General features: G+C 36.4%; 1 protein-coding gene across 1 annotated transcript in view; it reads left to right on the plus strand.

Annotated features, from left to right (window-relative positions):
* The window catches only part of LOC129230568 (synaptotagmin-6-like), a 145,707-nt gene extending 120,184 nt beyond the window's left edge, over positions 1 to 25,523 (plus strand). The window contains exons 4-7 of the mRNA XM_054864972.1: positions 2,811 to 2,960; positions 12,774 to 13,084; positions 19,065 to 19,185; positions 25,219 to 25,523. Coding sequence (XP_054720947.1) covers positions 2,811 to 2,960; positions 12,774 to 13,084; positions 19,065 to 19,185; positions 25,219 to 25,523 — 887 coding nt within the window. The remainder of the gene's footprint in view (positions 1 to 2,810; positions 2,961 to 12,773; positions 13,085 to 19,064; positions 19,186 to 25,218) is intronic.
* The last annotated feature ends 1,542 nt before the right edge of the window (positions 25,524 to 27,065 follow it).

Here is a 27,065-nt window from a genome sequence, read left to right on the forward strand (position 1 = left end):
ATACCCCCCGTTTTTCAGTTAAAATCTTACCTTTTGATACGTGTAAGAAGGGGAGAAATTTTAAATGTCCGTGAAACTGGTGGTAAAAAAAAGTTAGTGGTCTGAGGAATGATCTATGCAAAAATTAAGCTGGATCAATGTAAGATTATGAACATCCCCTCCCTCCGCCCAATCTCATTAAAACACTCCGATGCAAATTTTAAATGAAATAAAGTTTTGAAAAAAAAATACAACCAACGTCAAAATTGCTCTAAAAAGTGAAAAATAATTTTATTCTTTAAACACCATCGATAATACTTTTAAACATAATTTTTGAAGTTGGCGCAAAAACAGAAAGTAAAATCCAGGGTAACGATGCTTCGTTCATATTTTTTTTCAGAAAATCATCCAAAGGTAGGAACGAAACATTTATATCGTTACTCACATATGCTGTTATCAATGCATAATGTATGTGGTAGTGAAGAAATTAGGCCTGGTTAAATTCATAGTTGTAGTTGAGTTATGGCTGTGAATGATCTTATCTATCGTTTTTGCGCCAACTTCAAAAATTATGTTTAAAAGTATTATCGATGGTGTTTAAAGAATAAAATTATTTTTCACATTTTAGAGCAATTTTGAAGTTGGTTCTATTTTTTTTTCAAAATTTTTTTATTTCGTTCTTTTTAGTGTAAATGTAGATATTTCAGTAAAAGTAAGAAGTTACCTAGTAAGAAGTTCTGCTCTATATCAATGCATTGCTTCAGCGAAGCCTTTATTCAAAATTATCATTACAATTACTATTAATGTTACTGTTATTTGGCACCAATTTTTTAAAACAATGGGTTTCATATTTTAATCATTTAATAGGGAAATTGCTTAAAATTTACTGTTTTTTGCCCATAACTTTTTTCTATAGAACAAATATGGTCAAACAAAGTAATGGGACCTAAGTTGCGCCATCTCCTATCCATTAAAAAAAGAATCATCAAAATCGGTTCACTAGGTAAAACGCTGTGAGTGGACAAAAAAAAAAAAAAAAAAAACACATACATACGGTATGAACTGATAACCGCCTCCTTTTTGAAGTCGGTTAAAAAAGGATATAAAGCGAGGTACTCTGATACCTTTTTCTGCCACCTGTTTCAGCTGCACACATAGTCTAGTAGTGAAGAATTTAAGACAAGATAGAAAAGCAAGAACAAGTAAAAGTATTGAGGTTTCGTTTGAAAAAACTACTAATACAACTAACAATAATTTTATTTTTCATAATAAAAAAAAAGAAACTGAAACTGTCTTCACTTCAATTAACTGAATCTACAAATGCAAGTAATCAAGATTATCAATTACCATTCAGTGTTGCTGTGCATTAATGTGTCTCGGTGAAATACGAAGGAAAAAAATAGATCAAAGAATTTATTTTGAAAATTTTTGATCAGATGGATTTACTAGCAATAATAGATTTACTAGCATTAGATTTTTAAAAAAAAAATTGGAAATTATCACACCTTCCTTGATGAAATAGGGTAGTTAGATATTACATAAATGGACCAATTTTTGACTTTAAAAGGCATTACAAATTCGTAATTATTTTAAATAAAATTTAAAAATTTAAATGCTAGTTATGTTGCGGATTTTAAAATATAATTCATATTTACAATGCTGTTGCATCAATTTTATTCGCAGATGTTATATCGCAGATTGAGAAAGTTTGCAGGCTATTCCTTAGTTGAGGGAGGAAAAAAACCCAAAACTTTTTAAGAAAAAATCTTAAATATTAACTTATTAAGATTTTCCTTGAATTTTCAGGATTTAATCCGTAGATAGCGAGTTACTTTCATTAGCATCTTATTTTCGGTGCCGATATCATTTTTTGTATTAATACAAAGCCGATTTATCTTGCAGACTATTTTCTAATTTTTACTCTGCTTCGCAGATTGCTGAAAAAAATTCTGCTACTGGGCTCCTGACTTAACAAGTTATGACTAGTTATGGGCTGGCTGCTTGGGTCCCATCTCTCCTGAAAATTTTTAATAACTATTTCTTGCATAAAGTAAATGAATTGGATCACAATGTATTTCGTAAACGGAATGTATATCTTGATGCATGTTATGAAATATGTGATACATCACTTTAAAAGAGTATGTCTAAATATCAAATTATACGTTACGTCAATTAGAAGGAAATGCCGATTGCTTGATACTTCACGTTAATCAATGGAATAACTTAATTGACATGTTACATTATTTCAGCTGTGTGCGTAAAATAATTGAACTATTATCCTGTTCAACAATAAATTACTGCATGTAATATACAGGCAGCCTGTTTATGATATCCAAGACTGCAGTTTTGTTATGGACAAAGTGACATGGACTGATGAAATACACCGCCTGCTCAGTCAATTCCAGCCGAGGACTGCAGTTTCGTGCTTATTAGCAATCATCAGCCCGGCATAGGGCTAACTGAGCTGGAGATGGAAAACCTCTTAAGGAAGCCAAGAGTGAACTGGTAGCTAAGATAAAATTAGCACTGACCGGACGAGTGATCGGAACAATGGTTCGGTTCAACTCGAATATTGCAGGCAAGGGCTTTAGGGCGGTAACTTACTGAATATGGACTGATGGTTCATCAGTCTGGAATTGTCATAACTAAGCCAGACGCAGATGTTTTTTCATCGTAGCTAAAAAATAATTTAGCACTTTGGCTGGATCATACGACGCATCAATGTACATTGTACAAGATACTAATTTTTGCATAGTTTGAGTATTAGCAATAGCGAAGCTTGAAAAGCTTCTTTACAAAAATACTGATAAAGGATTTTTTTTTTCTTCCAGGTTCCATTCAGCCCGATTTGTATAAAAAGAAAGATATGGTTTTCTTTCATCAATCGACGGAAAGTCAAGATGGTTCCAAGTACGGCCGCCTACATTTTCGCCTTAAATACGACTTCGATAGATCAGACCTTGTTGTGCACGTCATAGAAGGTGAGGTTATTGTGTTTGTAGAATACGTGGTACATTTTCAAAACGATTAATTTTCGTTGAAATCTTTACACAACAATGAAAATTATGATTTTTAATAGAAGCAAATTTGGTTTCAGCTTTTGTGTAAACATTTTAAGCACGGACTTTCTGTGAAAAACAAGTATTTTCAATCAGCGTTTCTCAACCAGATTTGACCCGTTGAGAATGTGTAACTTTCAAAAAAGAAAATTTGAACAGTTTTTTTTTTTTTTTTTTTTTTTGAGCAATCACATTGCTTATTGTTCTTACTTGACTGTTTTTGGCGTTCCTATGATTTTATTTTCCCCCCGCTTCCCTGTGCAGCACCACTGTCGACCGGCACCTCCCGATGCTGCTGCTCTAGCGAAACCCGTCTCCAGGTTGCTTGCATATCCTGAATGCACAAGCGTACAAACACACCTACACAAACACACGTATATACACATACACTTTCATACACACACATACCAACACACTCATGCCTGCACACAGACACAAACACACACGCCTACACACATATAAATACACACACACATACATACACACTCATATGTACACACACATACAAACACACGCATACACACTTACATACACACACGCCTACACACATACATACACACACGCCTACACACATACATACACACACGCCTACACATACATACACACAAACCTACACGCACATATGCACACATGCAAACCCACCCAAACACACACACATACCAACACACTTATGCCTGCACACATACATACACACACCCCTACACATACATACACACACGCCTACACGCACATATGCAAACCAACACACACACACATACCAACACACTTATGCCTGCACACAGACACAAACACACACGCCTACACACATATGCACACACACACACACATACTCGAGATTGCGAAAAACATAATTTGAATTCAAGATGTCAAAATTCTAATTATTATTATTATTTTTTTTAAGTGAAACTTTTATGCAAGGGCTATGAAATGCTGAGCGCCAAAATTTTGTCTGACGCAAAGTCGTATGTATGCACTCTTCTTGCTTTCTTTCTTTCTCGTTGTTCGTGGTTGTGTATACTACGTCGAGACAGCTGTTGGTTATCAAAAGAGCATCATCGCATTCGAGTACTGTTTAGTGTTCTCACTGTTTATAATATATTTTGTTTATTGAAATGTAGTTTTGTTGTGATTGACCCGGGGTCCGGTGGGTCCGAAGATTGACGCACTGCCAACTGGACTACTGTCATTGTCAGTCAGATTACGTTGTGCGGCAATATTTGTATGTCTACAAAAAGATAATGTTTATTCTTAAGAATAAAAAAAATTTGAAAAAAAAAATAGAACCAACTTCAAAATTGCTCTAAAAAGTGAAAAATAATTTTATTCTTTAAACACCATCGATAATGCTTTTAAACATAATTTTTGAAGTTGGCGCAAAAACAAAACGTAAAATCCAGTGTAACCATGCTTCGTTCATTTTTTTTTTTTTTTTTTAGAAAAGTATCCAAAGTTACGAACGAAACATTTATACCGCTATTCAAATATGCTGTCATCAATGCATAATGTATGTGATAGTGAAGAAACTGGTCCTGGTTAAATTTATAGTTGTATTTGAGTTATGGCTGTAAATGATTTTATCTCTCGTTTTTGCGCCAACTTCAAAAATTATGTTTAAAAGCATTATCGATGGTGTTTAAAGAATAAAATTATTTTTCACTTTTTAGAGCAATTTTGAAGTTGGTTCTATTTTTTTCTCAAAATTTTGTTATTTCATTCTTTTTAGTGTAAATGTAAGTATATCAGAAATAATAGGAAGTTACCATCACGAAACTTCACATTTTTTTCTTAAAAATATTCCATACTAAAAAAAAAAAACTATTGACACGCGTTAAAATTTAAGCGATTGGCACTAAAAACTTATCTTTGTTCCTCTCTGGAAATCATGCGTAGTTAATTTAATTATAACCATTTAAGTATTACGTTTTTCCTAACTAATTTATATTCCACAGCATCTAAGTTGCTCATGATGCAATCCTGTATTTTCTTACTTAGCCCCGATCATCTGTTATCGGCATAGATGATATCGATAAAAATACTACAGAGTAGTTGAGTCAAACCTAATGATAGCATTGTGAAGGCTAAGCAGATCCTAATCACTGCATCACCTCGCTTCCAGGTTAGGTTTACCCCTACTATGGAGCAATAGCACTGGAGAAAGGAAGATTTTGATAATTCACATAGGGTTACTATAAATCAGCAGGGTTACTAAAATAAAATTATTTACGCCAAAAATGAGCCGACAGCGCCAGATTCCCCATTATGGAAATATCCCTTGAATAAATTTGATGCTTGCTTCAGAGAAGCCTTTATTCAAAACTAGTGGTACCCGCACGGCTTTGCCCGTAATAGGAAAATTAAGAGGTCTTTTGGTTCGCCTGTATATTTACAAATAATGGATGACGAATTTCTCGCCAATTGGTTATGTTCATTCGCTCTCCCATTCCACGTCATGATAATTTCCTGATTTACTCGTCCATCTTCTAATAATTTTGCTCCGGAAAGTGTTCTTAAAATTGAAATAGAAAAAGAACAAAATCGAATTTTCGAAAAATCGCTTCGAGGTGCACACCCCCATGCTATAAACTAACTTTGTTCCAAAATTCTTGAAAATCGGCTGAACGGTCTAAGCGCTATGCCCGTCACAGACATCCTACAGACATCCAGACAGAGAGACTTTGAGCTTTATTATTAGTAACTAGTGGCACCCGCACGGCTTTGCCCGTAATAGAAAAATTAAAGGTTTTTTGGTTCGCCTGTATATTTACAAATAATGTATGGTGAAATTTCTCGCCAATTGGCTTGTACCCATGTTACGGTTCCACGTTATGATAATTTCGTATCTCGCCAATTGGCTTGTGCCCATGTTACGGTTCCACGTTATGATAATTTCGTAATTTATGATAGTTTTTTTCTTAAAATTGGAATAAAAAAAGAACCACATCGAATTTTCGAAAAATCGCTTCGAGGTGCACACCCCCATGCTACATACTAACTTTGTGCCAAATTTCATGAAAATCGGCCGAACGGTTTAGGCGCTATGCGCGTCACAGACATCCTACAGACATCCAGACATCCTCCGGACAGAGAGACTTTCTACTTTATTATTAGTAAAGATTATCATTACAATTACTATTAATGTTACTGTTACATGGCACCAAACTTTTATAACAATGAGTTTCATATTGTCGCGTAGATGAAGGTAGCGAAAACAATGTGAAAGCCAAATGAAGCGAATACTCGTTAGTCTCAACTCGAGATCTTGATTCAGAACCACGAATGAAGGTTACATCTCCTTATATACAACTTGAGAAAGTGCTGGAACTTTCCAGACTTGGAAAGATACAGAAATTAATAGAAGATTCGAGAAAATACGGGAAACAGTAGAAACGAAATTTTAGTAAAATTCACTTTGTCCTAGTCGGGATTTGAACCCGGGTCGCTCGTGTGGGAGGCGAGAATTCTACCACTGAGCACCGTTATCCACGGATGAAAAGTGCGAACTTCGCTACAATATCATTTTAATCATTTAATAGGGAAATTGCATAAAATTTACTGTTTTTTGTCCGTAACTTTTTTTCTAAAGAACAAATATGGTCAAACAAAGTAATGGGACCTAAGTTGAGCCATCCCCTATCCATTAAAAAAAGAATCATCAAAATCGGTTCACTAGGTGAGACGCTATGAGTGGACAAACAAAAAAAAAAAAAACATACATACGGTATGAATTGATAACCGCCTCCTTTTTGAAGTCGGTTAAAAAAGGGAATGTTTCACAGGGACAGATATGCATATAATGTTATGTACATAAATGAATGATAAATAGGATCTATACTATTCAAAAGTCATTGATGAATAATTAAAATGTTTTCCTGTGATAGAAAACTTTCATGTCTGTTGTGTGACCTTACGGCACAACCTGTTTTTTGCTACGCAAACTATTAAGTATTAAAGAAGTTACTATATACGGCAATTGTAAGGATCTACTATGACTTAAATTCAATAATTTTTAAGACAATTAATTATCGTAATTACTAGAAAATTGCCCGTCAAGGTATGGCGGGTGAAAATTTCTTTTACGTTTTAACAAAGCAATTGCGATGACTGAAATTTCAACCCTAACTGCAGTGAATTACCCTAAACTCCAGTAGATAGCCAAAATGTTAACCGCTTTTTCCTTTCAACATCCTCTTTAAATTACAGTCTTACCAGTAAAACTGTTAAATTACCGGATCCAACTTAACCTTGTCAAAGTGAAACATTTCCTTACACGTCGAACATAGATAGAAAATATTATCAGATTATAATGTTGTGGCGCAAGTTTCATTGTTGGTGACGTCAGCGTTACTCAATCAGTGATTTGGCTATTATATATATATATGAGAATTATAGAAAAGTAAATAAAACTTTAGAAAAAACGAAATTATGAAAAATAATTATAAACCTAATACAAAGCTCAGCGTATAAAAAGATATTATTACAATTAATATTAGGAATCTATTTTTTTTAATCCTTTTTACTTCCTTTTACAAAAAAGGAAGTATTGTATTCGCGAAAAAAATTTCACCCAAAAATCGACCTTAATTTCCATTTTACTCACCCTCGAATGAATATTGAGTTTTTTTTCGACTCGATCACACGTGGATAAGTGCCTAAGAACGTATAGACACGCGAAATATCCATAATGATGATTCTCGAGTTAATTACAGCGAATTTTCTCGTGACGTCTGTATGTATGTGCGTATGTGTGTATGTGTGTATGTATCTCGCATAACTCAAAAACGGCATGTTCTAGAAAGCTGAAATTTGGTACGTAGACTCCTAGTGCGGTCTAGTTGTGCACCTTGTCTTTTGGTTGCATTCGGATGTTCCTAAGGGAGTCTTTTGCCTCTTTTCGGGGGAAAATCGCTGTTAATTTCGATGTAAACTCAAGTGGTGATATAACTCGTCGGACACTTGGCGATATATCGCCAGTCTTTTGGTCGCCAAGTTTTGTCACCAACTTGGCGACAAATTTGGCGATTTTTTTTTTATTTTTAAATTTGATTTCACTTTGGCCACTGTTGGTGATATTTAGAGAGTAAACTATTGAATCACATTAAAATTGCCAGTAACGGGGAAATGACATTAAATTGGAGTAAAAGGAAGTCATGTGATGCACACATCAGCTCGTTTTCTTTTGAAATAAGGAAACCTTTCTTACATGTACAGGCAAAAATCGCTAAGCACCACTGAATTACTTCTCCGCACCGGAACCGATAGCTGGACCAACGGATAAGCGAAAGCCTATTCTGTGACTTTCACAAAACAAAAATAATAACTATTGTATTAACATTTCAAAAGAGTATTCAAAGATTACACTACACAAGCTTGCAAAATTTGAGGAATGTTTATGTATTTTAAAGTTTGATGACTAGTTCTTTCGTTTTTTTGAGCAATCACGATTGCTTATTGTCCTCATTTGACTGTTTTTGGCGTTACGCTGATTTTATTTTCCCGCCAGCACCCTCTGCAGCATCACCGTCGACTGGCCGCCTCACGATGCTGCTCCTCTAGCGAAAACCATCTCCAGGTTGCGTCAATATCCTACACTTACACGCATACATCTACACACGCACACACGTACACACACACACACATACATACGCCTACACACACATACACAAACACATACACACAGATACATACAGACACCTACACATACACACACACCTACACACACTCATGCCTGCACACAGACATAAACACACATGCCTACACACACATACACATACCCCCTACACACAAACACACATACACCCCCACACACACATAAACACACATACCGTAGTGCTCTCATCGGTTTTATTTACGGCAAGGAAAACGACAAAACGATGTAAGCAACACGCTATAGCATCGAGTTTCGCCAGAAACTGGAAACTAGCTTAGTGGAAACCATTCAGAAGACGCAGACGGCTTTCGGTAGAGATGCTAAGGGCATCGTTTATCGCATTAGTTCAAGCTTTCTTGGCCAAAAACCATAGTCCTGTGCTTCGACCAGCTTCTTATTCTGAAACTTCGGGCTGTTTCCCAACCCAAGAGGGTCGTGGTAGCCCGATCGGTAGAGTATCGGATTCGGGGCCGGAGGGTCCTGGGTTCGAACCTCGATGATCGAAGACCCAACGTCGTCATTAAAGGGGACTGGGCTACGTTAAATATGCTCGTGGTCTCAATGTCCTCCAAGTGAAACGATACCTCTGGGGGTGCTAGTACCAGGTAGCTATTAGCTCCTGGACTAGTTCTAAATTCTCATTAACTGTTTGATCCGGTGATGGTGCTGCCATCTATCGGTGCATAAAATAATGGAGGCAAGGCACTTAGTATGCAGTCCTCGACATAAATACAGTTGTAGTCAGTTGTGACTCTGAATAGGAATAGGAATTCCCACCCCAAGAGGCTGTTGAAAAGAACGCGATTTCAGACAAGATGGGATATTATGACTGCAATAACAGCCATTCCGAAACAAGCCTTTTCCGAATGCTTCCAACTTGGTAGCACCGATAGGAGAAGTGTGAGAAGTCTCAAATGGTCTACTTTGAGGGTGATAAGGTTTCCAGCGCTCCAAGTGTGACACTTTGTTTTTTTGTTCTAAGATACTTTACTAACAGTCCTCTTGCACTGTATTTTCAAATATGTAAGTGAGGAGCTGTAAAATTTCTGAAGGAAAGAAAAAATGCCTGTTTTAGTAACATGCCTTTACAGAGCGGCATGTAGTACATCTCTTCCATAGGAAAGTAACAGTGTTGATTTTCTGTACATTATAGTACAGTAAAACCCCTCTAATGCGCACACTAACGGGACAAATTTTTTTGTCTTCTATAGAGGGGTGTCCGCAGGACAGGGGTTTAATAATGTTATTTGCATTGAAATCGGGGAATTAAAAAATGTCCGCATAAGAGGGGTGTCTGCACTTGAGGGGTGGCCGTTTAGAGGGGTTTTACTGCACTGTTAAAACCAGAAGTGCCACAGGGGTAAAGAATTTCACCCTAGGGTGAAAAAACGGTGACTCAGGGTGCAACAGAGGCTAGGAAGTGTCGTTAAGGTGCTTTTGGTTCCCTAGTGGGTGAACAACATTAACTCAAGTGCTAAAAGACCATTCAATAAGAGAGCGACTTGCTGCGCATGCGCCCTGACAACAACTCCAACGACAACTTCAGTTTGAATGGCGAACGAAGGAAGTTGCAACGAAATTTACTTTCACATCGAATGAAGTACAAAACTGAAAATTTCGTGGATTAATCTTCGAAACCTCGCGTAAGTAAAGGCATTTGATCATATTGTAGCTCTTAGAGCTTTCGAACATATTTAAAGTGTTTAAAGTATGTTGACAACTGCTTATTGTTCCGTTTACCTTATTAAATATTTAATATCTTGCTATTTATAGCCTGCAAAACTGTTACCTAAAACTATCTATCAGTACTATCTTGAACAACAACAACATTAAAAATAAAAACTTTAAATCAGCTGATAATTGAATAGCTAATTCCGGAATAAAAATGCATCGACGCGACGTGAGCAGCCTATATACCAATGTATATTTCTTCTCAATGAAATAACTACGTAGTAAAAACGAACAGAGCAGCAAAGGCGGAGGGGAAAAAAAACCGCGTAAAAAGAAATCTCTCTCACTCAGTGTGACTCATGAGTTTCACGTCATGTTTTGGTTAACGTATCATTTTCTTAGGCATTATTGCATGAAGCGAATGTAGTTATGAAAACTTGACATTGGAAAGAAGGGCTTTTAAATGAGTATTTATCTTGTACGCATAAGGATACTCAAATATTGAATCTTATAATAAGTATTGATATGTTACGCTCGGTTAAAATTTTAAGCGTTAATGAAACGCTGTTACTTTCCCATGATTCTAATCTAATGTTACCTAATATTTCTGGTTGTTCCGGCAAATGATTGATAAATACCTTCCCTGTTCATTTTTAGTACGGATCATGCAGTAAAAGTTGTCAACAACATATTAATTACTGAGCAGTCCAAGTGTAAATGCAAGAAAGTTAGTGCACGAACAGACAAATTAAAGTCATGAACACTTCTAAACTATGTTCGAAAGTTGAAATGTGATCAAATGCCTTCGTATATATAAATCAAAATAAATAAAACACAATTGTATTCAAAAACTCACACAACACGAGGAGGGGGGGGGAATCTCTATAGGAAGCAATAAAGGTGTCATTTTTCTCACCTAGGGTACCATCTTTCACCTACGGTGCACGTTAGGTGAAGGGAGCCAGTTTTTCACCCTTGCTAAAGGTGCAATTTCGGCTCTCTTTCGGGTGTCGCTGGTGAACAAGCGTTTCACCCCTGAAAGGTGCCAAACGCAACCTGCAGTTTTAACAGTGTGTACAGTATTTCTATGACCACTGATTTTTATAGCTGCTGACGCATTTAATCAAAGAACGTAAAAAGAAACTAACTTCAAAAATATTACCGAGCATTCTGTTCAGATTAACCTAATTTTTGAAATAATACAACCGGTTAGTACGTCCTAGTATACTGCCGTGGAAAGGTAAAACGCAACATCTGTAGAAATGAGCTTTTGAGACATTTGAAGAAACGGGTTTTGAAATCCGTACTAACAACTGGGAAATATTCCAAATGGATTTTTTTGAGCAATCACGATTGCTTATTGCTTTCATTTGACTGTTTTGATGTGCTATCATTTTATTTTCCCTCCGCAGCGCCGTCGCCACCCTCTGCAGCATTACCGTCGACCGGATCCTCACGATGCTGCTCCTATAGCGAAAACAGTCTCCAGGTTGCGTTCATATCCTACACTTACACGCATACATACACGTACCTACACACACACACACATACAAACACATACACATACATACAAACACATACACACACATACATACACATACACACGCATACATACAGACACCTACACACACATACACACAACTACCCACACACTCATGTCTGCACACAGACACAAACACATATGCCTACACACACATACACATTCCCCCCTACCACAAACACTCATAAACACTACACACACTCATACCTGCACACAGACACAAACACACACACCTACATACACACACACACTCGTGATTGCGAAAAACATAATTTGAATTCCAGATGTCAAAATTCAAATTAATTTTTATTTATTCATTTTTTTTCTTGCGTTTTATTTTTATTAGGACTAGAAATAAGCAAGCTTTTTTAGTAATAATGAAGCTGAAAATCTCTCTGTCTGGATCTCTCTCTGTCAGGATGTCTGGGTCTCTGTGACGCGCATAGCGCCTAGACGTTCGATCGATTTTCATGAAATTTGGCACAAATTTAGTTTATAGCATGAGGGTGTGCACCTTGAAGAGATTTTTCGAAAATTCGACTTTGTTCTTTTTCTATTCTAGTTTTAAGAACATTTTCCCGAGCAAAATTATTAGATGGACGAGTAAATTACCCAGTTATCATAACGTGGAACCGTAACATGGGCAAGCCAGTTGGCGAGAAATTCACTATACATTATTTGTAAATATACAGGCAAACCAAAAGACCTTTAAATTTTACACTGCGGGCAAAGCCGTGCGGGTACCACTAGTGTGCAACAAAGCTAAAGTATAATAGAAGACAAATATGCAAAAACTGCGCATTACCTTCCTACGGCAGTATAGTAAGACTCGATCAAATGATCTGACGATGTAAAATGATGTTACTTCTCTTCACAGCCTTGGACCTTGGCACGCTGTCTGCAAACGGTTTCAACGATCCCTACGTGCAAGTGTCGTTATTGCCGGAAGTGGACTCCAAGGTCCGGAGGACGGACATCCGGCGCAACTGTCCGGACCCCTTCTTCAACGAGATTTTCAAGTTCCCGGTGAGCTACGAAGAACTGGTCGAGAAGACGCTCTTGTTTCAAGTCTTCGACTACGACCGTTTCAGTCGCAATGACGTCACTGGCGAAGTGCGGCTCAGCATGTGCGAACTGGACATAACGTCAGAGCTCGAGGTCTGGAGCGAAATTCACAAAAGTGGAAGAGTGAGTTACTTAACTTCAAGTTTCTATGAAATTAAAGACTAAATTACGTGTGTACGTACATGGTGGTTATACCATAGATGTAGTGTAACTGGATGCACAATTTCGTAGATGCGACCACCGTCCGCCAATGAACGCTCGAATCTTGAATTAAATGGTCAAAAGGGGCCGTGGTAGCCCGATCGGTAGAGTGTCGGATTCGGGGAAGGAGGGTCCTGAGTTCGAACCTCGATGGTCGAAGATCCACCGTCGTCATTAAAGGGGACTGGGCGACGTTAAATATGCTCGTGGTCTCAATGTGAAACGATACCTCTGGGGGTGCTAGTACTAGGTAACTATTAGCTCCTGGACTAGTTCTAAATTCTCATTAACTGTTCGATCCGGTGATGGTGCTGCCATCTATCGGTAAATAAAATAATGGAGGCAAGGCACTTAGTATGCAGTCTTCGGCATAAATACAGTTGTAGTCAGTTGTGACTCTGAATAGGAATAGGAATCAGGCTACGGAAAAGGATGTTTGCGCGCATGCGCTCAGTCATGTTTTCGCTTGAACGGGTGCTCCAAGCATGGTATGTTATTTTTTAGATTACCACAGTTTATTGTACGACCTGTGCAGAAGTTGTACATCTTATCAAATAGTAAGCGAATGCTTGGTGTATTTATAGTTCGGTTCTTGTTATTATAATTCAAAATTATTATTAAAGTGAATACACTTTTTTAACTGTTAAAAATTTGAGCTGGATATACAGGAGCCGGATAAACGAGGTTCTACTGTAATTACAGGTAATACTTAGATTACACTGTGTGAGAAATGTCTGTAAGAACTGTAAGACCGTCTTTACTTCCACGAGGGCAGCTTGTAATTCTTTTACCGGAGTTCATTCTATTTTCCCACTAAAAGGCTTGACAAAATTTAGAACGCTGCTATAACTATGTTTAAAATTTTTTGTCAAATAAGAAAATTGACGAGTATTTTTTTTTTTTTTTTAACTGTTACTGACCCTGAAGCCCAGGATTATTTCTAGGAACCGAAGTAAAGCAAAAGAAAACATCACAAAATTTTTAACTTAGATGTAAACTAGAGGCCATGAAACAAGAAATCTAGAGAATGACTAGACCAGATTATTGCCAGTCTCAGAAATGCATCGCTCGCGTCGTTTAAGCTAGTTATTTCCTCAGGGAATTCCCTCCTAAATTCCAATCATGATATCTAGCTCCATATCATATTTGTTAATTAACCAACCTTGGTTTTAAGTATTTTTACCACATCAGCATTCTGTAGTGATAAAAATTCTTAGTTTAACAAGGGATGGCGGTTACTTTGTAAAGCATGTAATGTGATAACTATTGCTGTTTGCTTCCTGTTTATACTTTCTTAATTAAAGCTAATGCTCGAATGTGCCACCAAAAGAGCAGAATATGGGCATTTGCCCCTATTTGCAAATACTGTAGTATGATTTGTAAAACAAAATGGTTGGAAAAATTCAGAGAGATTTGTTGAACTAAGAGTTTTCATCACTACAGAATGCTGATGTGGTAAAAATACTTAAAACCACTTTTGGTTAATTAACAAATATGATATGGAGCTAGATTTCATGACTGGAATTGAGGAGGGAATTCCCTGAGGAAATAACTGTCTTAAGCGACGCGAACGATGCATTTCTGAGACTGGCAATAATTGGCTCGTTCTGGTCTAGTCATTCTCTAGATTTCTTGTTTCATGACCTCTAGTTTACATCTAAGTTACAAATTTTGTGATGTTTTCTTTTGCTTTACTTCGGTTTCTAGTAATGGAATTTAGTTCAGTAATAGTTTTTAAAAAAATAGCGGAAAAGAGGAAATGGTTATATGGTATGTACCCCAAAACGGACATTCTCTTTGAAACTATTTTGCGTAAAACCAAGAATGGTAGTGGTACTTTTGCTTCAACTTTGTGAACTTAATTCCAAAACAGTCATTGTAGTATTAATCCAATTTTTGATTATTTAATTATTATTGATAAAAATAACTGTTGATCCCTTCATTTATAAACTTTGTGAAGCAACTCATTTCGTAACGAAAAACACTCATTTTGCAATGCTTAAACCATAAAAATTATAATTAACAGCATTAAGAAAACTGAAAAACTGAAAAAGTTTATAAGTATGTCGCGATTACGAAAAACGTCTTTTGCAACTCTGATGTATGCCACTAACAGGCGTAAATTCCTACAATCGTAGAACAGTCATACGCTCACACATTTTGCATTGAAGCAGAGGTTCCTATAACTTGGAAGCATGAGTAGTCTATGTTTTGCAAATTGTATGCGTTTTCGACGTAGCTGGATATTCGTTTTCAATTTTCTGTTCGAAGGCATTTATTTCATGCTAATTACATACACTGTAAAAATATTCCGAAACGTTGCTGGTTATTTCCGCGGAACGTCTCGTGATTTCACACGTTTTCACCTATTTCCCCGTAAAAACAAGTATCTTCACAAAAAAGTTTCCTGAATCGCTACAAGTTGCACGCGTGCAGACTTTTCACTGTTGTGGAAAATATTTTTACCAACCAGTTTAAAGAGTGAATGAACGTGTTTATTAACCCATTCGATGACCAGCCCGAAAACCCTTAACGCGCATGCCGCAGATAACGAAACGGAGTTGCTTTTTGCTACGTTGTAATAACACTTTTCTCCCCATTTTGCTATCGGTATTTTAATGTTGTTTTTGCTGTTCAGCTTGCATTCGAAAATCGCTTCGCTTTATTTGTTTTTAAGCGCTGAATTAAATAGTGCAATAAAATACAAGGTTGCTAATATGTGCTGAAATATTCATACATTTACGCAGTACATAACAGGAAAATAAGAAACAATAGAGGATTGGACGAAAAGAAATTATTTTCATAACACTAATTATTTTATTAATTTATTTTTCTTTTTGCTTTTATCTCAGTATATCTTTTTTTTTTCTTTTACTGTTAAACGTAAGATGATCTATCTTTCAAAAGGCCTCAACAAAACATTCTTCAAACAATTGACTGATCGATCCAACGTGTGAGCAAGTGGACAAAACGCTGAATGGACAAAAACGCTTTAAGTGTGGGAATGATATTCTAAGAGGATAAAAAGTATTCTTCGGTGCCTTTTGATATATTGTGACACTTCAAAACGACCAATAAACACAGAACCCTTTGATGGCAGGACTATGGTCGACTTTTATCGTAATTCAGGTGACTTTTAAATCCCTTCTGAATGCCCAGATATCAGTTGCTCAAGCGTGGGAAGTATTTTAAAGATAAATGATTACAAAAGATCAAAACTTGCGGCTAATCCCCTATTTCCCTAAAGGATACTTTTGTGCATGCAACTAAAAGCCCCCAGCTGAGAGAGGAATAACTAGACCGACTGGGAGGTCTTTATTCTCCAAGGACCCTCTTTGCAAACATCCGAGCAAGTTAGTTCCATTCAAAGAATGGTCAGAAGGTTTTAGTGTTTTGTGGTCAACCCTTCCACATTATTTTCTTACAACAAAACAGTTTAGCTCAGAAAAGAATTTCAAAGCAAGCTTTTATGCTTATATGACGAAACATGTCTTCAGAAGGAAGAAAAAAGGAGATCTTGCTTGAAATAGAGTCGGATTTTAAATCTTTTTTTTAAACATACTTGGATAAATTTTAGTTAGTTTCATATGATTATTTACTAATTATGGCAATTTGATTATTGAAAAGAAACCAAATATTTAATTTATATTTTTAAAATCTCATAAAAGAAGGTACAATTAAAACATGGAGCTATTTTAAGATAATAAGTAAAATCTGAAAAAGAATGGGAGATACGGAATGTTTCGTTTCTTATGAGTAAAGCGTATAACAAAAGAACTCAAGATATTATCATTTTATTCGTACTGTCGTATCTATTTTATGTTTTACATAGTCAACTTTTACATATAGTCAATGCGGTCGTCATTTTTTTTTTTTCGTGAAATAAAAAATATTCAAAACCGTATCACTAAAAATCCATCAAATGGTGCCGCGTATATAAAAAGATATAATTTGCGTTTCAAAATATCGTGATTTAAAAATAAATAAGTAATAAATAATAATAATAGTATACAAAAAAATAAAAAGCGTAGGAAACACATTATAATAAAAAAAAACATACTCGTACAAAATTAAGATATATAAGATAATTTTAAAAAATAATATTGCGAAAATAAATTATAAAATTTGAGAATTATGAACAATTTAGGGAAGGATACTTGCGTAAGAAGGTGGATTTTTGATAACAGGAAAAACATATTTCTGTTTATTTGCTTTATTCAGGCATAGAAATATTGATAAATATGTAAGGGAATATTTTCACACTTGTTCATCAGGAGTTCAAATGCCAGAACGCTAAGAAACAAAGCTTCCACGAAAAGATAAAAATATAATGCCTGATTATTTGAAGCATTATACGTGTCCCATCAAAGAGCACTTGAAAAGTTAATATCTTAGTAAAATAAATTACAACAAGTTCCGTGAAATACTATAAATTACATCCCTTTTGTCTCAGAACAAAGCTTGATTACCGCTCCCCTAAAAGCTCCAGAACCCAACAGAGAAGCGCAATTACAGGGTTCTGCCCCTGGAAGGATCGCCGACACATATTCGGCCGAAGCAAAAACTGCTAGAAACGCCGTGACGACACAGGATCGTCGAGGGCAGTTAGGAACCATTTTCTTGCGACGAGCCTGAATCGGCCGGGGCAGTATTAACACAAACTGCGCGGCCGATCCTGTATCGGCCGGGGCAAAGAATGGGTTAAGTGTATAGGCCTAAGGTTGCTTACGGCCTGTCCAGATTGACTAAGCTCTCAATGAGAGAGAAAAGGTCAATGGATAGCTACAGCTTTGCAAGGCAGGAATTGTAGTCAAGAGATATGCTTGGTTGCTTCTTGTATAGCTTCGGCCGTGGTTGCTTTGATTTTTGTGGAGCCTTCTTGGTAAATCAGTAACACTAAATCTACTTATTATGTAACGAATAACGAATAAATACCTTTGTGCTGAAGATTCAAAAAATCAGTAATCCAACGTCAAAAAGCACAAAAATTGCAAAATATTGCAGACACTAAAATTGGTTTAGTTTTTCTATTATTTTTATGTAAATGTTGTACATTTCTTACTTTTATTTTTTCATTTTTTGCTTTCTTATTTCGTTTCGTAATTATCTAATTCCAATATGTTTATCCTTCACTTTGTGTTTTCCTGCATTTCTCCATTTGATACATTGCTACCATACATAGTTTTTTCCCACTGGTAAATTTATTGCTAATTTATTCAGAGTGGTTTCATTTTTGGACTTTTTGCATTGTTTATGGGTTTTCTTGGAAAATTTATTACTTAACAGTTTTTTCCTGATGGAATTATACAATAAATTTTGCCTCCAGGTGTCATTTTATCTTTTTTGTTTTGTTTAATTTCTATTTTTTTGATATTTATACTATCTCCTGTTCCGCCGTGTTGCTTTTCTCGGATGACTTTTCATCCAGAAGCTCACACTTCTTTGCATTGAAAAAGGTGTTCCTTGTAACACCGAAACACGTGTCAGTAATATTTTGCAATTTTTGTGCTTTTTGACGTTGGATTACTGATTTTTTGACTACTTATTATGGTTTTAGAGACATGAATGGCTTTAACAGGGAAGATTTTGCACTTATTCAGAAAGTTTCAAGGTTAGTTTCAGAAAGGTTACTGACTTTTAGCGGTAAACGTTCCTGGTTTTTCCAAAATTTGTTACTGGAAGAAATTGGGCACATCAGCTGCCCATTATTTTCCAGGAACGTTTCTGAATCGTTTTTAGTGTAGTAATTAGTTTCATTTTTGAACGAAACATGAGGTAAAATCATGCAGTCATTGATAGACTTCATTTCTGTATAAGAAATTGAGTTTGTTTTTATGTGCTGGATTTATAAAATAAAAAGCAAAAATGGCGTTGAATAAAACTATTGCTTAATGCTTTTCAGGTTTCTCAAGACCGACCCGAGATACTACTGTCTTTGAGCTACCTGCCGTCTGCCGGGAGGCTGACGCTTGTGGTGTTGAAGGCTTCCAATCTTGTATCTTCAGACAACAAAGATTATCCAGGTAATCCTCAAGGTCCCCACTGTCAATCAGTCTCCGAAAAAATATATTGATGTTTTGAAAGAACTCTATTCGAATTAGGGTTGCCCCCTCCCCGTCACTAATAGCAAGGGTTCCACCCCCCCCGTCCCTAAGAGCAAGGGTTCCCTCCCCCGTCCCTAAGAGCAAGGGTTCCCCCCCCCCCGTCCCTAAGAGCAAAGGTTCCCTCCCCCGCCCCTAAGAGCAAGGATTCCCTCCCCGTCTCTAAGAGCAAGAGTTCCCTCTCCGTCCCTAAGAGCAAGGGTTCCCTCCCCGTCCCTAAGAGCAAGGGTTCCCCCCCCCCCCCCTCCGTCCCTAAGAGCAAAGGTTCCCTCCCCGTCTCTAAGAGCAAGGGTTCCTTCCCCGTCCCTAGGAGCAAGGGTTCCCCCCCCCGTCCCTAAGAGCAAAGGTTCCCTCGCCGTCTCTAAGAGCAAGAGTTCCCTCTCCGTCCCTAAGAGCAAGGGTTCCCTCCCCGTCCCTAAGAGCAAGGGTTCCCTCCCCGTCCCTAAGAGCAAGGGTTCCTTCCCCGTCCCTAGGAGCAAGGGTTCCCCCCCCCCCCGTCTCTAAGAGCAAGGGTTCCCTACCCCGTCCCTAAGAGCAAGGGGGTTTCAGCAAGAGTCCAGGACACCCCCTATTTTTTCTTTACACTTACTAATAGTAATATGCTGTAAAAGTTTTAACTTCTTACACAAATTTTAAGACGGTGGTCCATGACCCCTTAATTTAACATTAACCGTATCATAGAAAATGCCACAAATTGTGAAATATATAATTACCCCAGCTGTTTTTTTCGTAAATAACTGTTTTATTGCAATGTATATGCATATTTCTTGAGTATATTATAATATGTAGCATTGTTTTTTTAGTTCGAAGTATTTTTAACCCCCCTCCCCATACTATTGAAGATTGGGGGAGGGGGTTGAGCACCCTCTTTCAGTTAAAATAGGAAGCTAAAATTCTTCCAGTATATTGCTATTCATAAGTCTAAAAATATTGATAGTGTCCCGGTATCTAGGAGAAACTTTTTTTACATGTATTTTTGAACCACTCTGTTGTCCCTCCCCCCTAAACACCTCTCAAAAGTAAGAAGCCCCAGAAAAGAAAGAAATACCCCTCAAAACAACCCCCCTAAAAAAAATTTGTCGCCATGCCCCTTCACCCCCCCCCAGGTGTGCACCCCTGATTTAAAGAATTAAAAACAGTGCTTGTACATCTGTCAGGGACGTGATGAATTGATTAGTAGAACGTCGGACTCGTGACTAACTGGAGGGTCCCGAGTTCAATGGCAGCCAGTCGAAGATGTTCCATGTTCGTTGATGGTGACTGGGGTATGTTAAATATTTTGTGATCATAAAGTCCTTCAAGCTCTCGTTACAAATCAATACCTCTCGGGGTGCTGGATCAGTGGTTGCTGATCTCCTAATCTGGATCAAAAAACAGAACTGTCTTCAGGGTCTCTTCCAACTGTTTAAACCACATGTAGTAGTAGGTACGGAGGACCCTAAAGTGTAATGTAATGTACACCTGTCAGTTTTCCACCAGTAATTGATAAATGATGTTACAAGGTAAATGATAAGTTATCTCTCGAGGGTGTGTGAGTTAACCTTCGATGGATCTGCACTGTGGGTAAGTTTAATTATTTTTAAAATTTCTACAAATATGAGATTTTTAAGTCTGAAAATAAATTTGGTTACATATCTCTATATAGTATAAAATGAAGTCTCCAAAAAGCGTCTGTTTGTTTGAACTCGTAAAACTCAAGAACTACCCAGCCGATTGCGCTGAAATTTTAACAGTTTGTTCCTTTAAGTCCTGAGAAGGTTTGCAGACCAGTTCGAAAACAATTCGATGAATAGTTCTTTTTTTATTCCAATTTAGGCCCAATTTTCATATAAATTCCCGAATATGGAGGTGAAAAATTATTTGCACATATTAATATTACATATCGTTCGAAAGGGTAGAACTTTCCGCGTTCTACGCCACTTGTTTCAATGCTCTAACTTTATTACAGCGGGAGTTATTTGCGTTTTTAGCTCGATTTTTTTTAGGCTTAGCTGAAATTTATATATTACTTTCTTCATTAAATAAATCAATAAAAAGTGAAGGAATTGTCCCACAGCTTTCTTTTTGACGTCACTGGAAAAAGTGACCTTTTTTACTCCAGAATTAACTTGACCTATGGTCGAAAAAATAAGTTTTTATCTCTAAAGGAAAAAAAGTTACAAGCCTTTTTAAATCAAGTTTCAGAAATCTCGATTTCATTCAAATTGTGAACCATTTTCTTTTTGCATTTTAATTCCTTAAACTTATTTTATTTTGTGTTTCCATGGTTACGCATTTTAAATCCATTTCTCTGGATTTAATTTCTTAAAAGTATTTTAATATTTGCCGTCATTGTTTGGAAGGGAAATCCTGATGTTTTTTTTTTTATTTATTTTTTACGCCTGATTGTTGAATATACGTCACTTGACACAATTTTTATTTTCAAGTAGGACCGGGCAAAGCCGGGCAACGCAGCTAGTCATAACTAAACAGCATTAGTTGGAATTTTTTCGCTCTTCTTCTCACTTTCTACGCTCTTGCGTGCTATTTGTGCACATTTGAATACCCTTAACTAATTCAAATTATTTATTTATTTTTATTTATTTTTTTTAATTATTTTTTTTTTATTTATTTATTTTTTTCTGAGCAATCACGATTGCTTATTGTTCTCACTTTGACTGTTTTGAATTCGTATGATTTTATTTTCCCACCACCTCCCTCTGCCAGCACCACCGTCGCGTCGACCGACCTCACGATGCTGCTCCTCTTGCGAAAGCCGTCTCCAGGTTGCGTTCATATCCTACACACACACACGCCTACACACACTCATGCCTGCGCACAGACACAAACACACACTCCTACACACACACACACACTCATGCCTGCACACAGACACAAGCACATATGCCTACATACACACACACGAACGCCTACACACACGCGCGTGTACACACACAGCAATGCATACATAACACGCACACACATGCATACATACACACACGCGCACCCACACACATGCGCCTACACAAACACACGCGCATTCATACACACATACGCTCGTGATTGCGAAAAACATAATTTGAATTCAAGATGCCAAAAAATCAAATTAATATATTTTTTAAATTTATTTATTTTTATTTTATTTTTTTAATTTTACGTATAGTTAAGGAATGAAACTGAATGTAAAAATGTTTTGGTCGAAAACAATATCAAAAGGAGAAGCTAAAAATTAGTTGCATATGGAACCATTAGGGCTCACAAAATGATTTTAAGTTCCCAAATGTTGAGTAGACTGCCGAACCATTACATTCAAAAGAATGAAGAATATTAGCTAGAGATTTAATATTTTCAGTGAAAGTATACGTTCTGAAATTGGCAAAAGTCAGCAAGATTGTATTATTTTTATCTACTGACAGTTTTCATTTATTTAGTAGTAAAAGAAACTTCTATAAAATGATAATAAGTGTCCCAAGTTGTTATCTATTGCTGCATGAGTGAACCAGAAATTAAAATGAAAATGTCCCAAGTAAGGGACGAGAGCCCTTACGACATTTTTTTTTTTTTTAATTTTAAGGGACGTGTCTACACATCTATACTTCGCCGTAGGATGAAGTACTAGGGCTCTACCATAAAACAGAATATTTTGTTCAAATTGGAAAACGCATGATTAATATGCTACAAAAGGTAAAAGTTAAAACTGTCCCAAGTATCACAAGTATCAATTTGGTGTTAAAGATTACTTGACAAGTTACCAGTTTAAAATCACCGAAACCTAGTCCAAGTTGGTACCGTACAGTGGGACTACTTGGACCCGAATTTTCATATTTTTTGCGAGTTTTACACTGAATTTTGGTTACACCCATAATGTGAACTAATAACCTTGTTTTTATCTCGTTTTAGACGTTTTTCTATCAGCTTTAAAGAAAAATTTTAACTCTTTATATTTTATTTCTATTTTTGAAAATTGGGTTCAAGTAGCCCCACGCTGGGGATACTTGGTCCCCCTCAGCAAATCCATTAGAAAAAGCTGTAAAACAGGTGGTAATATCAAGAAAGACCAATGATTTTGAAAAATAAACTCAAAACGTACATGCTAGTGAGCAAACCATTTATATAAATTGCAAGTTATTTATATTAATTAATATAAAATGAACGTATACATAAAAGCATATTTTTAAACAAATATAATTTCTCAACTAGAAATATAATCTAACTACAGCTAAAAACAATTGAAATGCTCATTATTTAAACATTAGAAAAAATGAAAACTCCTCAATTTAATGGCTTGGATGGATTTATTTTCCCTGATATTATTTATTACCGGCTCTTCCTTAGCACTAAATACTACAGGATGCCCAGGATTGTTTCGTGAACGTTCTTTTAATTTCCTTTTTAGAGGTGATATACTTATTCAGAATGGGTTGATGCCACTCTCTAGGACATTTCTCCGGAATTAGTTGAATCTGGAAATCAACTGTAATTTTTCCTCTTGATTATCCGCATTATTTCCTACTTCAAGGGGTTCGCTTTTACTTTCAGACCCTTTTTATCCCCAGATCTGTAAACAAACGGTTATAAACAGAAGCCAACCACTTTATTTTAAAAGATTACAAACCTTACTCAACATAATTTAGGGATGAAATGTGGTGTGGGGTTGCTTGAACGCTGGGTTCAAGTAGCCCCATTTCAAGTCCACCAGTGCACTTTTACTAACTTATATTAGTTACTCTGTTAATTATATAGCTATAACCTTGAAACACTTATTTTATTAAGAAACAGAAGGCAAGGATAAAACTATCTTGACCTTGATGATATTAGATGTTTCGATGAACTTACATGTGAAAGCTTGCAGACACTAAAAACAACTACATAAAATACACCACCAGATCAGTCAATTCCAGCCGAGGACTGAAGTTTTGTGCTTATTAGCATTCAACAGCCCGGCATAGGCGTGACTGAACTGGAGGTGGAAAACCTCTTAAGGAAGCCTAGAGTGCCAAACAAACTGGAGGCTAATACAGAACTAGCACTGACCAGACGAGTGACCGAAACAATGGTTCGGTTTAACTCAAATATCGAAGGCAAGGCGGGCATACTTTTTTTCAAGGGTTCAAGTAGCCCCTGGAGGCTCAAGTAGCCCCAGTTTACCGTAATATTTTCAAATAGCTGTGCTGTGCTTTTCTTACCTTGCTGTCAAATATCTCCACCAAATTCTTTAGTTCAGTCCATTTGTTTACTCTTATATTATGTGTAATGGAGGGTTTAAGTAGAAGATACTTCACGGTCAAACTATATTCAGCCTGGGTATTCAGAATAAGTCAATTTTTACATCCATATATCGCATCTCAATCAAACGCAAGGCTACAGCAATGGAAGGCAACTTGTTGGATAACCATTTACTGCGTCAGTGATGGCTGTCGAAGAAAGAGTAATCACTGAATTCATTAAGAGGAATGAGACATGCTTAGAAAAGGAGAAAGATAAATATTGATATCGGTATTTGGAAATATATCGCCAAATTTGGCAAAAATTTAGTGATATCTCGACTAATTTGACGCCAAAAATAGGATTCCACATCCAATACCAGCCTGGTGATTTTTCACGAGTCCCCCCCCCCCCCCAACTCAAGGCACTCTCTACATCAGAAGCTCTTTTCTATAAAATAATATTTTCAATAGCTATTTGTTTAATGCATTTTTCACTGTATTCTTTTTCAACATTTTTGCAATATATTAAAGTGCTTTCATGTCATCAATTTTTTTTAATTACTTTTTTGAGAAAGTAGGCCAAGTAGTCATTTGAGCAAGCGCAGGAATCCCAACAAGTTTTCTATGCATCATGCAACAATCACAATGTTGTGTTGATTGTGAATAATTTTACTTAGTACTTGCATCAACGTTTACAGGTTTATTTAAATTTTGATTCGGGTATAACATCAATGTTACATATTAAAACGATTTATTTCTCTCCTTTCAGATGCATACGTGAAAGTGAGTCTCACTTCTGGTGACAACAAGAAGATAAAGAAGAAAAAAACAACCACTAAGAAGGGTGCAAACAATCCAGTGTGGAATGAAGCCATCAGCTTCGACGTCACAGAAGACGACCTCAAGCACTGCCACCTGGTAGTGAGCGTGGTGAACTGCCACCATGGACACAGCCCGCTTCTCGGTACATGTGTCCTAGGGCACAGGGGTCACGGACAAGGATCTGTTCATTGGGATAACATGATACAGAACCCTCGAAAGTCCATGGCAATGTGGCATCCACTCTATATTTGACAAACAGGCTGATGGTTAAGTTGTTCTGATTGGTCGTTTTTCGTTTGAACACTCCTGCCTGGAGTGTGCATTGGAGTGTTGAATCTCCGTTGCAAATGACGTCACAACGGCTGGAGCCGTGTTTTGACGTGAAAATGTTTGTGCGGTACGATCAGAGAAACAAATGTTGTGTCGATCTCTTTGTCACTTGTTATATAGGGTTTCATTTATTTCTTTATGTGTCTATACTTTGCGCTTTGAAAACAAATGCTCACAAGCATTGATTAGTTTTGAAATATTGTCATTTAACTGCTTGTTGTTAAAGATAAGGGCCATTCTCACGAAAATGGTGCAAATTATGTCCGACACTTTTGAATTCTGTTTATCAATTAAAATAATATTCGCCAACTATTTTTTACTTCCTTTTACAAAAAAAGGAAGTATTGTATTCGCGAAAAAATTTTCACCCAAAAATCGGCCTTAATTTCCATTTTGCTCACCCCCAAATGAATGTTGAGTTTTTTTTTCAACCCGACCACACGTGGATATGTGCCTGGGAACGTACTGACACCCCAAATATCCATTTTGACGATCCTCGAGTTAATTACAACGAGTTTTCTCATGACGTCTGTATGTACGTATGTATGCGTATGTGTGTATGTATGTCGCATAACTCAAGAACGGAATGTCCTAGAAAGTTGAAATTTGGTATGTAGACTCCTAGTGGGGTCTAGTTGTGCACCTTCCTTTTTGGTTGCATTCGTATGCTCCAAAGGGGGGTCTTTTGCCCCTTTTTGGGGGGAAATCATTGTTAATTTCGATGTAAACTCAAGTGGTGTTATAATTTGGCGGACACTTGGCGACATATCGCCAGTCTTTTGGTCGCCAAGTTTTGTCGCCAACTGGGCAACAAATTTGGCGATTTTAATCTTTTTTTTAAAATCTGGTTTCAATTTTTCCACTGTTGGTTGAGTAAACAATTGAATCATATTAAAAGTGAAATATTAATGCTATTTTTAGCGCCTGCTACCTGGTAATATTTTCATTTATGTAGTAACGCATGTCCACTCCAGTGAGGAAAAAATTACATTTGAAGACCAAAGAATATGAAAATACGAACAGTTTTTAAAAATTGATACTTATAATATTTTTTTTTTAATTTAATTATTTATTTATTTATTTGTAATTCCAAAATTATTTTTGTTATAATGAAATGATAAAGTTCTTGCAATTAACTTACAGATACTTCATTTATTTCTTCCTTAATTCACTTATTTTCTTATGCATTCACTATTTTGTTCATTAAATTATTTCTCTATATGAATTTACTCATTTATTTATTCATTTGATTATTATTGATTCATTATCCATTCATTTATTCTTTCATTTACTCATTATTTTGATCAAAAATATTTTTAATAATCAAATTTAAAATTATTTTGTTTTTCACTTTGTCCCATGAAAAAAGGTGAAAAACTTCCGATTTTGTTTTTTGTTTTTGTTTTTCTTTTTTTTTTCTTAGGCATGTATTTTCTTAGGCTCTTAAATGTAATTTACATTTTT

The sequence above is a fragment of the Uloborus diversus genome, chromosome 9, assembly GCF_026930045.1.
Source record: "Uloborus diversus isolate 005 chromosome 9, Udiv.v.3.1, whole genome shotgun sequence".
Taxonomy (NCBI): domain Eukaryota; kingdom Metazoa; phylum Arthropoda; class Arachnida; order Araneae; family Uloboridae; genus Uloborus; species Uloborus diversus.